The 14,612-nt window shown below is 40.5% G+C and overlaps 2 protein-coding genes across 6 annotated transcripts; one reads left to right on the top strand and one right to left on the bottom strand.

Moving 5' to 3' along the window:
* Nucleotides 1-149: 149 nt before the first annotated feature.
* On the top strand, nucleotides 150-3,532 carry LOC139777159 (uncharacterized). The gene is made up of 3 exons (XM_071714400.1): nucleotides 150-830; nucleotides 1,001-1,591; nucleotides 1,766-3,532. Exons 2-3 carry the CDS (start codon nucleotides 1,183-1,185, stop codon nucleotides 2,230-2,232), a joined length of 876 nt encoding a protein of 291 aa, XP_071570501.1. The 5' UTR covers nucleotides 150-830; nucleotides 1,001-1,182; the 3' UTR covers nucleotides 2,233-3,532.
* A 1,014-nt stretch (nucleotides 3,533-4,546) lies between these two features.
* On the bottom strand, nucleotides 4,547-14,403 carry LOC139777158 (uncharacterized). 5 transcript variants are annotated; one of them, XM_071714395.1, is made up of 4 exons: nucleotides 14,198-14,403; nucleotides 12,401-12,754; nucleotides 11,054-11,903; nucleotides 4,547-10,933 (listed from the first exon to the last, which is right to left on the bottom strand). In XM_071714395.1, the coding sequence occupies exons 1-4, from the start codon at nucleotides 14,198-14,200 to the stop codon at nucleotides 10,827-10,829; spliced, it is 1,314 nt and encodes a 437-aa protein (XP_071570496.1). In that variant the 5' UTR covers nucleotides 14,201-14,403; the 3' UTR covers nucleotides 4,547-10,826. The 5 variants fall into 5 exon arrangements, with proteins under 5 accessions (XP_071570496.1, XP_071570500.1, XP_071570499.1 ...); XM_071714399.1 differs by lacking the exon at nucleotides 14,198-14,403 and adding an exon at nucleotides 13,635-13,853; XM_071714398.1 differs by lacking the exon at nucleotides 14,198-14,403 and adding an exon at nucleotides 13,304-13,423.
* Nucleotides 14,404-14,612: the final 209 nt, after the last annotated feature.

Here is a 14,612-nt window from a genome sequence, read left to right as displayed (position 1 = left end):
GCGGGTGGCGGGTGGCGGGTGGCGGGTGGGGGTGGCGGGTGGTGGCGGGGAACGGTGCAAGAACGAACGAGTAATAGCGATCCGAACAAATTTGAAATTGGGGAAGGAGCGATCACAGGAGCGAGATATAAGCGCGGCGTGGTGGGATACTGGGATCTGGGATCTGGGATGAAAGCCGCGCGCGCGTTCTTTTCTAACACCGGCTTATCGATTAAGTCGAATCTGATGCACTGTATGTATAATACGTACGCTTGAAAATTGACTCTTTGTATTTGGAACGAGGAGATAATATTTGGCCCATATAGTACCTATATGTCACTTGCCGTTTCGGCACTATTGACTATAGCGATTCGAGTTAATTCGACGTGATTCGACCGACACCGCGCGGAGCAGTCGGAGCACCGGAGGCCCGGAGCAAGGTTTTAGAACGCTGCACAGCTGATGCGTAAAGATGGCCGGTACCGATACAAACGACACGAGCGGATGCGGATAGCATAGGCCGCAGCGTTTGACAGCGTTATCGCGTCGGTGTCGCATTATCTTACTGCACTGACACCACTAGCACGTCCTGCGTCCTGCGTCCCGCAATAATACCGTAATACCGTGATAGGAAAGTGAGAGCTGAGAGAGCGTTAGGGGCAGTTAGGGGTTCCGTAATTCGAATCGAATCGAATCGTTTTCGATGAATGTAAGCAACGTCGCCGATTACTCGACGATGTCGGAACCTTGGTTTCGTCGGAGGAACATCGGAAAAGCGACGAGATGAGCGTGGTAAAAATAATGCGACAGCTCGCGACGATTACCTTTCCTACGATGATCCTGGCCTCGCCGTAAGACATATATATTTTCTCTCAAACAAATTAATCTTTTTCTCTCGCAATCAGTGCACCGCTAGTATTCAATCTACATTAGCTATCGCGATACACTAGCTAGTGTATAGATTACATTAGCGGACGTCGGCCCTCTCTTTAATTTCTCCCCATCTTTTTATTCTTTCAAGGCGACCCTGCAGATATCGCGGACATTGCAGACATTGCAGATATTGCAGATATTGCTGCAGACCCCACAGACGTCGTATGCATCATCGCGATTAGACGTTCTCGCGGAATCTGAGAATTTCTCGAGAGTGGATAGATCTCAAGAGCGTAGCTTTCCAAACGCTGAGTTGAGATCGTCAGTATAATGGCTTACGAATCGCGTAACGCGAAATATTCACCGATTGCTCCACAGCGGCCCAACGTGACTGGATACGGTTATTCTGGCCATTCACCGATTGCTCCGCAGCATTTCCACCAACAAACCGACGAAAATCAGAATGAAAACAATTTACGCGGCAGCAAAGAGCTCTGTCCGCAGATCAGCTCGCAACAGTCGTCCGGCACGCAGACCGTGCAAAAGGTGGACGCTGCGACTATGACGGACCCTCTGCAAATTGATTTTAGGCTTACTTCCGAATACCTGGCGCGTTGTTCCAGTACGTTAGGTATACCGTACGTGACCAAATACGAGGATTGTGGCGCCAATTCTACGACTACGTGTCAAGAAGTAAGACCAAAAATTGAATTTGAAATCGAACCGCAGCATATTAATGGTGAGTCAATCGCGTTTACTCGCTTACCTTTATTTCGTCATCAATCGCCAATTGTAATTGCATGCGGCAAGATATTTGCGGCATGATATACGTTGAAAAATCTACTTGCCTCTATCTCTGTCTCATCATCGACGATTCTGTTTAACTCTTTGTATAATTCTTTGCCTGTGCAAGGTATGTCGGTTTACCGTTGCCCCGAGTGTGCGTATAGATTTGACGATCGGGAGGCGCTTCACGAGCATCTAGAAGATCATAAACAAAGGCCGCACATCTGTGATATTTGCGGGGCAAGCTTGAAACGAAAGGAACACTTGGATCGCCATAAGCAAGGTCATAATAAAGATAGACCGTATCAATGTAACATGTGTTGTAAAGCGTTCAAACGTAACGAGCACTTGGCGCGTCATATGATTACTCACTCAGGTAGCAAAAATCAAATTTGTACCGAGTGTGGTAAAGCTTTCTACAGAAAAGATCACTTGAAGAAACATTTGCAAAGTCATAATAGCGCTCGAGGCAAACATTTGAGTATTTCGCAAAGCAATCTCAACGATCAGCAGCCGAGCGACCAAGGACTGAGTAGTTTCGCTATGATGATGAGGCAATCTGGGCCTCCCCCACTTTCAATTCTACGGACATAGTTATTATTAATTACGCGCACTAGCTCATCTCCGTCTATATGAAGCAGAAAGTTTATTTTTACTATTTTACTTTACTTCGCATTCAGATGATTTTATTCCATAAGCTTTAATGCGAATGAGCTTTATCCGCGCGACATACCTAACTTTGCGAAATGATCCAAGATAATTTGTTATTGATATAAGAATACCCATGTTCCTATAAGGGAGTATATCTTATTGCTACGTATTTTATCAATAGGTAGATAAGATTACGATAATGTTATCGATTTTGTAATATCCTTTATAATACACTGTACGTGTAGGAAGTTGTGTTTGTATATTGAGGATTGAGAATGTACCTGTGTTGGAGGGGGACGGGGGAGGGAAAGGGCAGATTTTTGTGTGAAACTTGAACAAATGGATATTAAAGTTGAAAATAATTCAGTCAGTATCAGTGGCGCAGACATATTTTACACTATTGAATTATTTCGTATTTTTCCTCTTGGAAAAAACTCGAGTACCCGGTGATAAAGTTCGCTTCCACGAATACTACGATACCAATAGCCATCACAGCTTATATTACCGCTAGAGTGTTCTAAACAGAATCGAGTTTGAGGTTTAGTCTTTATTGTTGTTTCTCGCGATATTCTTCGTTCCTTCAAGAGATAAATTAACAAACTAGGTATATTGCAAGACAATAGAAATGACATGAATCGCAAAATCATGTATGAAATACGTCAAATTCTTTTTCTAAACGGAGAAGAAAGGTAATGCCAATACAAAATTTGGCTATATAACGCAATAACGTAGTTTCTAAAAGTTTACGACTTTGTTAGTTCCTCTTCTCCTCGTTCGCCTAAATGAGACAGACTAACTAGTTTGTTGTAACTAGACATTGTAACAATATGTCTCTAATGTCGTAAATGTATAAATAAAAATCTGCAATTTTTTTACATATTTTTTTGAATCATTAAACATTTGTATCAAGTATTCGGAATAATTTGTACAATAATTTTGCGTAATGATTAATAAGAAAGCGTAATAGCATAAGATCATGGCGACTTGTAGCAAGACGGCTGTTAACAATTGTAGAGCGCTCTGCAGCAAAGAATGGAAATATTACCCACGTGAATTTATTGATGCATATCTGTAGATAAAAGTTATCGTTATTTGAGGAAGGTAAAGAAGGTTTATCTGTTTATACTGTCGTTAAAAATAATTTCACGTCTATCAAAACCTTGTTAAATCTTGTACGGTGATCCCGTCACCACTTCGCTGTCGTAATTGACGCGAACAGAATATATCTCTGAGTATACCCGAATGCAGACCGTTATTTCGCTCCAAGAGAGAAGCCATAAGATAATGTTAATTCTTCCATTTTCAACATTAGCAATACACGTCATCCGTGTATTGTGAGGCTCCATAAAAAGATTGCATTTGTATGAAAATTCGTAGTATTTTATTAGCATTTTCTTATTATATCGTGTTAAGTTGCACTCTTGTACATTCATACATGCACGCACAGACGCGCGCGCGCGCGAAATAAGAGAACAGGATCTAAAACCCTAAAAAGGAAAGGATAGCATTAACGCAATAATCATAATTAAATTAATAAATGATTATTATATAAAAATATCTACCTCATTTATATAATACACAGTCACTGGAAATGCAAAAAACGCATACTCGAGTTGGTCGATAGTTTTATCGTCACTCTCGCGCGCAAGAACAGAAAAAATAGAAAGCGACGCAGGATAGAAAGAGGAATAGAAATAGGAGAGAGAGAGAGAGCCGATTTTTCTCGGGTAATGGCCTCGAATAAATCTGATGACTTTTCTTACAAATTTATATACATAATATATATAACGAATTGTAAGAAAAGATGTGTGTCGCGCATTTTTATGGATGTATATCTATATAACGTACACAATCAGTAGTTTTGTACCCTGGAAGACTGCGGTACAAGTGTTCAGCCAAGAAGGTAGCAACGTGGAGATAATCGTAGAATGTAAATGGAGACGGTTTAAACAAAAAAGGATCATAAGGTGTCGATACATTTAGAGTTTAGACGAGATGTCAAGACAAAGCCGGATCAGGATCATTTTTAACAATTTGCCGGAAGTCCTCGAAGTCGTTTCGCGTTTATATTCGTGCATAGTATATAAACCACTTAACCGGACAACTCTTTCAGCATCCTCTTCTTTCCCCGTCTATCGCGCGTCTATCGACGCTTCTACGAACCAAGTAAGAAAATAAAGAAAATAGCATTAATGGAACGAGATGTAGATATAGATATAGATAAATAGGAAGACTCGTAGATGACAAGCAGGACGAAAAAATTTATGGAGATTATATTTAAAATTTGTTTCGAAAATACAAACTGAATCGAGCACACTCAGCAGTTCTGAATGTATCGCATTGCGAAGACTCGTTCGGCATCCTATATAATAAGATGTAAGATATATATGTTGGGAAAAAATCATGCCGTTACTGGACAAAAAGGAATTCGTACTTCGAGGTCAGCCGGTCGTTTCACTCGTACGACTTGTACACCTTGTTACGCGTCACGCATCTAATCTATCTGAGAGAAATAAGAATTTGTGAGCGTTTGTACTATGTCGAGGAATTTGTATGTCTTTTCGTCAATCGCCTGTTAACATATCTGTTAAAAATTTCGTGATCACGCATACACTCGTAGCACACATTCGTAGCGACAAGCGACAAGGCGTCGATTAGATAAGCCAAAAAGACTAAACTACAATCCGCTGAAGATTCTCCGTTAAACGCATACTTAATATAACAACGACGCGCCTGGGCTTATGCAAAATCTTGCGTTCAACGAGATGCTCTTACACCGTACACTCACATTACGCAGGTGACTTGCGCGTTCCGCGAGAAATGACTGCGTCGAAAAATCTCCGACGAATATGACATTCAATTTAATAAGAAAAAGCAGAGCAACGTACGTTCATCCCTTCAACTTTTGTTTCGCACGAACCAATTGATAAAATTACATTCGCACTTGCGATACTCGCGTCTTGTGATTAAATTCACTTTTTCTTCTTTGCTCTATACCTATAGCTCAATACAAATAATTGAAAGTTTTGACATTGCATATAGAAAAATATGATTCTCATTGCTCCTCCATCTCTTCTCCTGTGGAGGCTGTGTACTTACATTCGAATACATCGAAATGGTGTCACGTTTCCTTTTAGATCTTTCCGCTACCCTTGTCGAGTAGTAGTCAGTCGTTATAACGACTGATCAATTTTCAAATAGCCGTCTTTACGCGATCTATATTGTTTAACGATATATTCGCTGTTCGTAATAAATAAATCGATTAAAAAAAAATAGCGAATCGATATGGTAACAATAAGGAATCTTTGCAAGTATACGTACATTTGCGGCAAAAGAAGCGGAAAGAGACAAATAATGTCGAATTGGAATGTAGAATTATTCTCGCTTACAAAAGGGTACTAAAGGAAACTCGCATAGTACATCTGATAAAATGGTAAATTATCGAATAATTTAAATACAACGTAAAAGAAAAGCTATATATTGTACATAATGATTCGCATCGAATGGAAATCGTTGCAGATTTGTTGTCGTTTACAGTTTTCTTATTTTTCTGCGGTTTCGCATAAAACTAGTAAGCGCGTCGCAAGAGAATCGGATCTTGTTTTCTCTATGTTGCTGCTAATCTTACTATTATCTCATTATCGTTATTATTACTAATATTATTATTGTTTTGTTATTAATATTATTATTATGATTATTGTTATTACTATGAGTTTTTATTATCATCATCATCATCATCCATCATTTATAAAATCCATATCTTCTTAATTGATCACTTCTAATCGAAATAAAGGAGAATCAAGTTTAACCGACATCTTGAATCAAAACCGAATGAACATGTCTGATACTTCATACAAATGGCATTTCTATTCAGTAATTTTTTTATATTTGTACAATTTCTAAAATCAATAAACATTCGATTTGGAAAAAGATTCAGATACATTGCATTCTTTTCCTAGAGAGAAAAAGGCACATAAAAGCATTTGATATAACTAAATTGTTTCTTTTGTCTCTCAAATCGGTTTTTGATTTTGTGAAAAAATTAAGACATTCTGCGACAGGAATCAAGTTGTTCAGGATAATTTCTTGACAATCGTAGTCACAAAAAAAGATACGAGATAGGAAAACGAAGAAGACGGTCGCTCGAACCAACGTTGTGGAGGCGGACGAGTGTACACGTAGTTCCGAGAACGGAGAGGCACAACGCGCCGCTTTTTCGATCTTAAATCTTACTATGGAAAACTATATGGGTGCGGAAAATCCAGCGCAATATAAAGGCACCGGAAAAGTATTTCTTTTCTTTTTTTGTTTCCTTTTTTTAAAATGCACACACATCAACTATTATCTCTCCTTTTTCTACAGGAACATTACTACATCTATGTAGCTCGACGAAACGATCGGTTCTATATAAAACCATAAGAATCAACTGTTCGCCTCGTCGAGAATGGGAATAGGTTCTTTTAGCTACCCTTCAAAATAGACCTTGAGCCACTCATTTGTTTGAACAGTATGTCGAAGACGTGTGTCGAACTTTGGAAATATTTGCTTCTTTCTCTCATCCGCTCTCCGCTCTCCTCTCTCTCTCTCTCTCTCTCCCTCTCTCATAAATCATAAAGCTATTTCTCATTATCTTTTATCATTATTTGTATATCCCGCCTACCGCCTGCAAAAAAACAGGCTTACTTTCCTCAAAAGACTTGTATCGTTTTCTACGTATCGGTTCCTTATATATTCTCGATTCCTCCCACATATAGGACGAATGACAAATCTCGCGCCTTCTTCTCAAAAGCAGCAGAATGACGTTAAAGGACGACATAGTGATCAAGATAGATCAAAATGGTAAATCAAATTCTGAGACATCACTGTATCATCTTTTAACGTTGCTCTATTATCTGGATTACAAATCGATTCGGCGGCATCTTTTTCAATCATCAATCTTTACAATCCGGCAATCCGATGGATGATCTCCAAATAAAAAAATCACTCTTCCAAGGTTCATATTACTCTCTAATTAAAACTTAGTTCTTTCTTAAGCTTCCCTTTTCCTGTTGCTCTTGCATCTTTAGAACTGTCTTTAAGTTATAAGAACTTTAAGTTATAAGAAAAATTATGTGTACATCCTAAATTTTTCCCTAACATCTGCGTTAAGAAGAAAGCGCGATATTTGACACGCCCCGCGTACGATTCTAAGCTTCTCTTTCGCTGCTCCTTCGCAGATCGTGCGCGAATAATACATTTTGTATATAAACTCTTACTCACTAATTTATAATCTAAGACTAACGCTCTGCCTCGATAGTTACACAAGTACGTGGCAATGAAATATCTTAATATAAATTGATCTCTTATGTACGGCTTTTAGTATACACATGTATATATACCAGTGTATGAAATAATTTCAATATATCATTATATTTGAGGTCTGACGAAACCTGAATTTTCGGTGTTTTCTAAACGTTTCATGTTAGAGATATGACGAAAAAGATCGAACAGCGCATTCTCGAAAGATGTTATTTATCTCGCCATCGCATACACGCGAGAGAACATAAGTGTAGCTTACGGCAATTTCCGTAGTATTACATATTTTTAAATATAATATATAACATAACGATGTATTTGAATAATGAATACTGTAATCAGATTACAAGATCGTATGTTTATAAACATTCTGTAAATTACAAATGTTTTACTATCGACTATTTTTTCAACAATGTTCTTACTAAAATTCGAATCAACAGACACAATTATATTCAAAATTTTTGTTTCTATAATAGTAAATCTCTAATAGTAAATTTTTTTATATTTTTCATCATATTTCTAACATTTCACGTTGCAATATGCATGTTTATACAATATATAGACACGTGTCTATCGTTACTTCAATACAACATGAACATATAAATAAAAATAATAATAATTGTAATAATAACAATGATAATAATATAATGATGATAAGAAATGATAATAATAATGATGACAATAATAATTTTAAAAAGTGTGTGTGTGTGTGTGTGTGTGAGACGTGCATATCTCCACGCACGCAGCAGGTACCTATGATATTACATATGGTATCTGACTACAGAACATACATCTGTTAGTATGGCAAGAAAAAATAAAGATAAATTTAAAATGGATGGCACGAATATTAATACTATAAAAATGGGAATAAGTATAAACTTAAACGCAGTTTGATAATTACAGAAGATGTTTCCTTTGTCGGGAACAATCACAGTTTGTGAAGAGATTTGCGATGTGGATAAATATAAAAATTAAAAACTATCTTAAACACACTTTGTTCAAGAGACAGTGTACGCGACAACTATGTGTAGGTAAGTATTTACACACACACACACACTTATATGTATGCGCGCGCGCGTGTGTATTACACTTAAAAAATAAATCTTACATATATGTATATATATATCTATATATAATCAGTATTCAACGAATGTAACGAATATAAGAAGTCCAACGAAAAATATGTATAAAAACAACGTAAAAAGTCATATAAAAATTATAAAAGATAATTAAGCTTCCATGACAAGTGCTTAGTACTATAAGTCACAAAGAAAAATAAGAAAAATAAGAAATTTGCTCCAAGCATTTGGGCAAATATGTATGGATTTGCATGTAATATACACATACAGATCCTGCACGCAACCCATGTACGCGCGCACGCACGCACACGCACACGCACACGCACACGCACGCACGCACGCACACACACACACACACACACACAAATTTTGAAACACAAAAATTTGAAACTATCATAAAAATATAAAATACCCTCTCAACTTTATATATAACAAAAAGTTTTATAATAAAACAAAATATGATTTTTAGTCACGAAATATTGCTATGCTTTTGCCACATTTTTATAAGATATAATCAAAAAATTTTATACTTAATATAAATAATTTTCCTTGTGCACTAAAAAATCAAATAGAATTCTATTTAAAATAAAACACACTGTTTTCTAATCGGTGGGTTAACTTGCAACTCACTTATAATGTGTATTAGGAATATGTAAAATTTTTATTCCTTTTACACTATTTGCACTTGTAATGTTGTTCAACAAAAAATAATAAAATATTGACAATTACTGCAAAAATCATTCATATGAATATCAATGCAATAATATAAAAGAAGAAAACAAAGAAAAAGAGATGCGTTAGTTCTCTTTCTCTCTCACACACTTACACACACATTCTCTCTCTCTCATCGATTCGCTTAGTTCTTAAGTTACATCGATTTTTCATAAAAATATCTTCTTTTTTTCCTCGTCGTACACGACGTATGGCAAGAATTTTTGACTTATAGTCAAATTCCTACTCTAGAATTCCTGTGGAAAATTAGTACTCTTCCCACATATGTACTTTTGTTTGTGCTATAAAAGCATAGACTATGACTGTTTTTTCATCTTTTATATATTATTAAAAAAAAGCGTTTTTTTTCTAAAAGATTTGCTTTATACCTCATCGATTTTCTACTATGTTACGTTTGCGGGATGTCCAATTAATAATTAATGGAGTAAAATTTCTTCGAAACTATCACAATATATTTGAATAAAATATCTTTTTTATCCTAAATAAAACTGTAATATGTATCTCGCATTAATTTGATTGTTGATAATCTTACCTTAATACCGTTATACGCAAATTGACTAGAAAAATCAATTTATATATATATATATATATATATATATGTGTGTGTGTGTGTGTGTGTGTGAAAAAATCATGTTATATACCTAAAAAAAAGTTAAAAAACAAAGCTTCCTCTATGAAGAAGCAAAAAAAAATTATCCCGATGAAAATGATCTTGAATCTGCATTTTGTCTAGTTTTCGGCTAGACAAAATTATTTTTATAAAATAATATTTTATTTGCAAAAATAAAATACTGTGAAAAGAAATATGTCAGACCTAGCTTAGTTTCGAGAAAGATTTATTATAATTGGACATCTTGCATAGTTGCGCACAATGTTACCTCTTGATTATATAGCATTATTGTGACGAAAACGTTACTGACAATGAAAATTACAGGACGTGTATAACAAATCGTCAAGTCAGGAATAAATTAAGACCTGAAGAAGGAACGACATCACTCCCCTCCCGCCCCTTCTCCCCTTCACTATTATACCGACGAGACGAAACAAGAGCAAGTTTTGAAGCACACAAAGCAACGCAAATATGTTTATATAAAATTCATTCAATTCAAATCATAGGTCAGTCTCAGAGCTACTCCTCATCCTCATCCTTATCATCACTGTCGTCGTCGACGACAATCATAGTGACAATCGATTAGCGTCTTAGTGTTACCTCTTCGCCGAGGTCTTCTCCTCGTCTCAGAAATCTTTAACGTGTCCCAAAAAGCTGAGCTCGTGCGACTGATAATGACCAGATGCAGCAAGGGGGGTGACGCTCGATTGATGCGCTACGTTTACCGCTGTTAGATGATGATGATGTAGCGAATGATGCGACGTATGAGTATGAAGAATATTATTTGGGTGGGGAACCTGGAAGTTCCCTGGTGGCGGGGCTCAGGACAGGAGGGGACCCGGATGTCCACCCGGAAGAACAGACGACGCCGAGACGGTTGTGGTTTGCATACTCGAAACGTTATTTTGTTGTTGATTCTGTTGCGTGCCTGTAGAAATCGAAAATCATATTGATTTTGAGACGATACGAGAGAAGAAGAACAGGGAAGAGTTATCAAAATGGATTGTTAAGCTCGCGCATTTAATATCTCACATAATATACTTCTTACCAGCGTTTTGACTCAGCTCAGCCTTCACTCTTCTCGCAATGTGACTCCTGGTATGTTTTCGTAAATGATCCTTCCGATAAAATCCTTTGCCGCATTCGGTGCACACATGTCGCTTCTCCCCAGAATGTATTACAAAATGTAGAGTTAATTGTTCCTTTCTTTTAAAAGCTTTCAAGCAAACAGTGCAAACGTAAGGTCGCTCAGGATTGTGGCTCTGTTTATGACGCGTAAGATGGTCTTTTCGTTTCAAGCCAGCACCACATATGTCACAAACAAATCTTCTCTCTAAAGTGTGACCTAGAAGGTGCTGCTCCAACAATTCTCGTTCCGGATACGCCATGTGGCATTCCGGGCAACAATATAACGTCGAACCGTCCAACGCTGTGGTCAGGCGAATTTCGCCAGGCTTCGGACGTGGCTTCTTTTCTTTCGGCGTCTTCTTCTTTTTCTTCTTTTTATTATTCGGCGACATCATTATATTGGGCGTTGTCGTAGTCGCCACAGCTACCGAAGTCGTTTGCGCCATCTCCGACTCCTTTTTGATACTTTCGGCAGAATATTTAAGAAAATGGTGTAAACTCAATGGCAGAGTGCTGGCTGGTAAATGGCTGAGATAATCGGCCACGGTGGAACCAGGAGTCGCGAGCGACTGCCACGTTGCGGGCATAGTAGCTGGCGTTTGAGTATGAGCATGCTGTTGGTGATGTTGGTGCATCGTGTAATCCTGCTGAGCGCCATTCGTGGTAGTCTCTCCGTTACGCTGTTGCTCCTCAGCCTTCTTTTCCTTGGTCTTGTCCTTGTCTTGAAGAAGGTTGCAAACATCTTGTTGATTTATCGTTTCCGTGGATTGCTGAGACAGAAGAATATGTGTGTACAGAAAAAATTTTCAAGCTCCCGCCTCTCTCTCTCTCTCTCTCTCTCTCTCTCTCTCTCTCTCTCTCTCTCTCTCTCTCTCTCTCTCTCTCTCTCTCTCTCTCTCTCTCTCCTCTCTCTCTCTCCTCTCTCTCTCGTAGCGACAAATTAAACATTTAACATTGTTCATCACCGACCGTGTCCCTTCCGTTTCATCCTTAACGATTTTGAAATTACAAAAATTTGCAGAGCTCTAATTGACGGAAGGAGAAAGATATGATTGCAAGTAGTTATCTCTTCATGTAAACTGCTAAAGAATGACATGTGAAAAGTATTTGTTAAATTTCTCTAATCGTGTAAGCCTGTTTTTATGGCGAGAAATGTAAACGCTAAAGACAAGGAAGAAAGAGCTCTGTGCGCGATTGGTGCCGTTAGGCTAGAAAATACGCAAGTACATTTGTTGAAGAAGGATTGTAAAAGAGTGCTGCGCTTTACCTGATGATACGATCGTTTCTCTTGCATTCCAGGCGAGTTGGTTGGTCGTTGTTGAACCGACTGGGCTTGAGAGTACGGTACATTCGGATAATGGTGAACATTACTGTTGGGATAGCTAGTCTTATTGTTCATCATCACTTGCGATTGAGCGGATTGTACGCCGTTGTTTTCGGGACGGTATTTTCCCACAACCGGCACTCCGATCGGAGGCTGGTTGGGAAAATGATTGGCGTAACGCGCGCCCGCACCGCTGGAACTGTCGGTCGCGAATTGATGGATACTCGGTATAGTGCTAGGGAAGTGACCTCCAAACGGCGGGAAATTCATTGCAGACCGTAAGCGGAATTCGTGTACCTAGAAAGGAAGGAAACGAATAAGCGTCTTCTGAGCGAGCAAAATTTTCGGAGGATACGAGAAATTCAAGGTTACTCTATGCCAAGGAGATGTATCGCCTTGACCGAAGCGCGAGAGAGGTAAACGCGCGTGAAACGATAAGTTTCTCTTTTTGCGAGCGAGAGAGCGAGCTGAGAGAGGCCGTCGCCAGCCGCGTTCCAGCGACCGATCGCACCGTTTGCATCGCGTACCTCTACGCACGCCGATGCTACGGCATCGGCATTTCAGCTTCTCGACTTCTCGGCTTCTCGGCTTCTCGGCTCGCTCGCTGGCACAACTCCCGGATTTGGTCTACGTAAAGACGCGACGGCGGCAGCGGCGGCGACGACAACGGCGATGGTGGTGACGACACGACGACACGGCGATATGACTATGACGACGACGACGACGACGACAATGACGACGACGCACCGACGACGCCGATACCGACACCGACGTCGACATCGCCGCCGCCGCTGACGACGACGACGACGATAACACCGAGCAACGCCCGGCGTTATATTTACTCACAACGATGTCCCTCTCCCCATGTTTCCTCGCCGTACCGGATGCTTTCCTCGGAGGGGGATCTCCGTGATAGAGACGAGAGTGCGAGTACGGGGGCAGATTTTTCTCGCGCGCAAGAGGACACGCCAGAGAGAGAGAGAGAGAGAGAGAGAGAGACAGAGTCAGAGAAAGAGAGCGGGAAGGAGACAGCGAGAATGAGAGACAGATTAGACAGAAGCGCGTCGGTAGACACGCATCACGCCACCACACTGACGAATACCGGAATACGCGGCGGCGGCGGCGGCGGCGGTGGTGGTGGCAGCCAGCAGACGGGTTGGCTCGTACCCAAGCTTACCCGCCACCTGAACGCTGACACTTGATGGCTTGTGCCAACCTGACGAACGATCGTCGACCGGTGAGTGGTGACCAAGGTGACTCGCGGCGTCGCGGCCAAGGACGCGCCACGGATAGACACGGCTCACCACCCGTCTTGTTCGCGCAACGTAGCCTACCGAGCCACACTCGAGAACATGCCGACGAAAAAAAAAAGATGCGACTAAAAAAGCCGCCGACGGAAGATAGCCGTGGAAGATGGGGTGTCGGTAGGGGCGCGCGCGCGCGCGCGCGCGCGCGAGGGGAGAAGCCGATTGTCAAGGGGACGGAGTACGCGCGTAGGGACGCCACTGCCACCCTTCCCCTTCCCTCCTTCGCTACTCTACTCCAACAGTCCAACTCACCCCACCCCACCCCACCCCACCCCATCCCATCCCATCCCATCCGATACTTAGTCGATACGCAGCGTGGGGCCGTGGGGCCATCACCGTACCAAACTCGAGAGAAAATGGCCGTGCGTGTGACTCGCAGTCGCGCGCACCACGCGCGTAGCCGAGATGTAAAAGACACAGAAATGTCGCTTACCATTCGGTAACTTGCGACCCTCGCTCGAGCTTGCCCGGCGTGCTTTTTTCACGCGACCGGCTGTCACCGGAAAAGGTCCCTCGTTGTACGATGTATAGTTGACACCTGTCCCTCAAGCCGGTGCCCCCATCCCACCCATCCGCCCTCTACTGTACCAGCCTCTTAACTATTTTTTCTCTCCCGAGTCTCCCGACTCCCGACGCGACGCGTTGCGCTGCGCCGTATCATGCTATTCGTAGCGAAAATACCCGAATCGAGCTATGAAAATCGGGATTTTAACTTGAAACTTCCCGCCGACATGTCATCACATCCCCCCCCCCCCTTCGACCGCGACATACCCTTTTCATATATATATATATATATATATCGTGATACACACGATATATACATGCGTATGTACGGTATTTCTACGCGA

This window comes from Temnothorax nylanderi, unplaced genomic scaffold (genome assembly GCF_030848795.1).
Source record: "Temnothorax nylanderi isolate EJ_2023f unplaced genomic scaffold, tnyl_v1.0 TNYL_tig0140_pilon, whole genome shotgun sequence".
Lineage (NCBI taxonomy): Eukaryota > Metazoa > Arthropoda > Insecta > Hymenoptera > Formicidae > Temnothorax > Temnothorax nylanderi.
The sequence above is the reverse complement of the archived record's forward strand: the minus strand, read 5'-3'. Positions and strand labels throughout refer to the sequence as shown.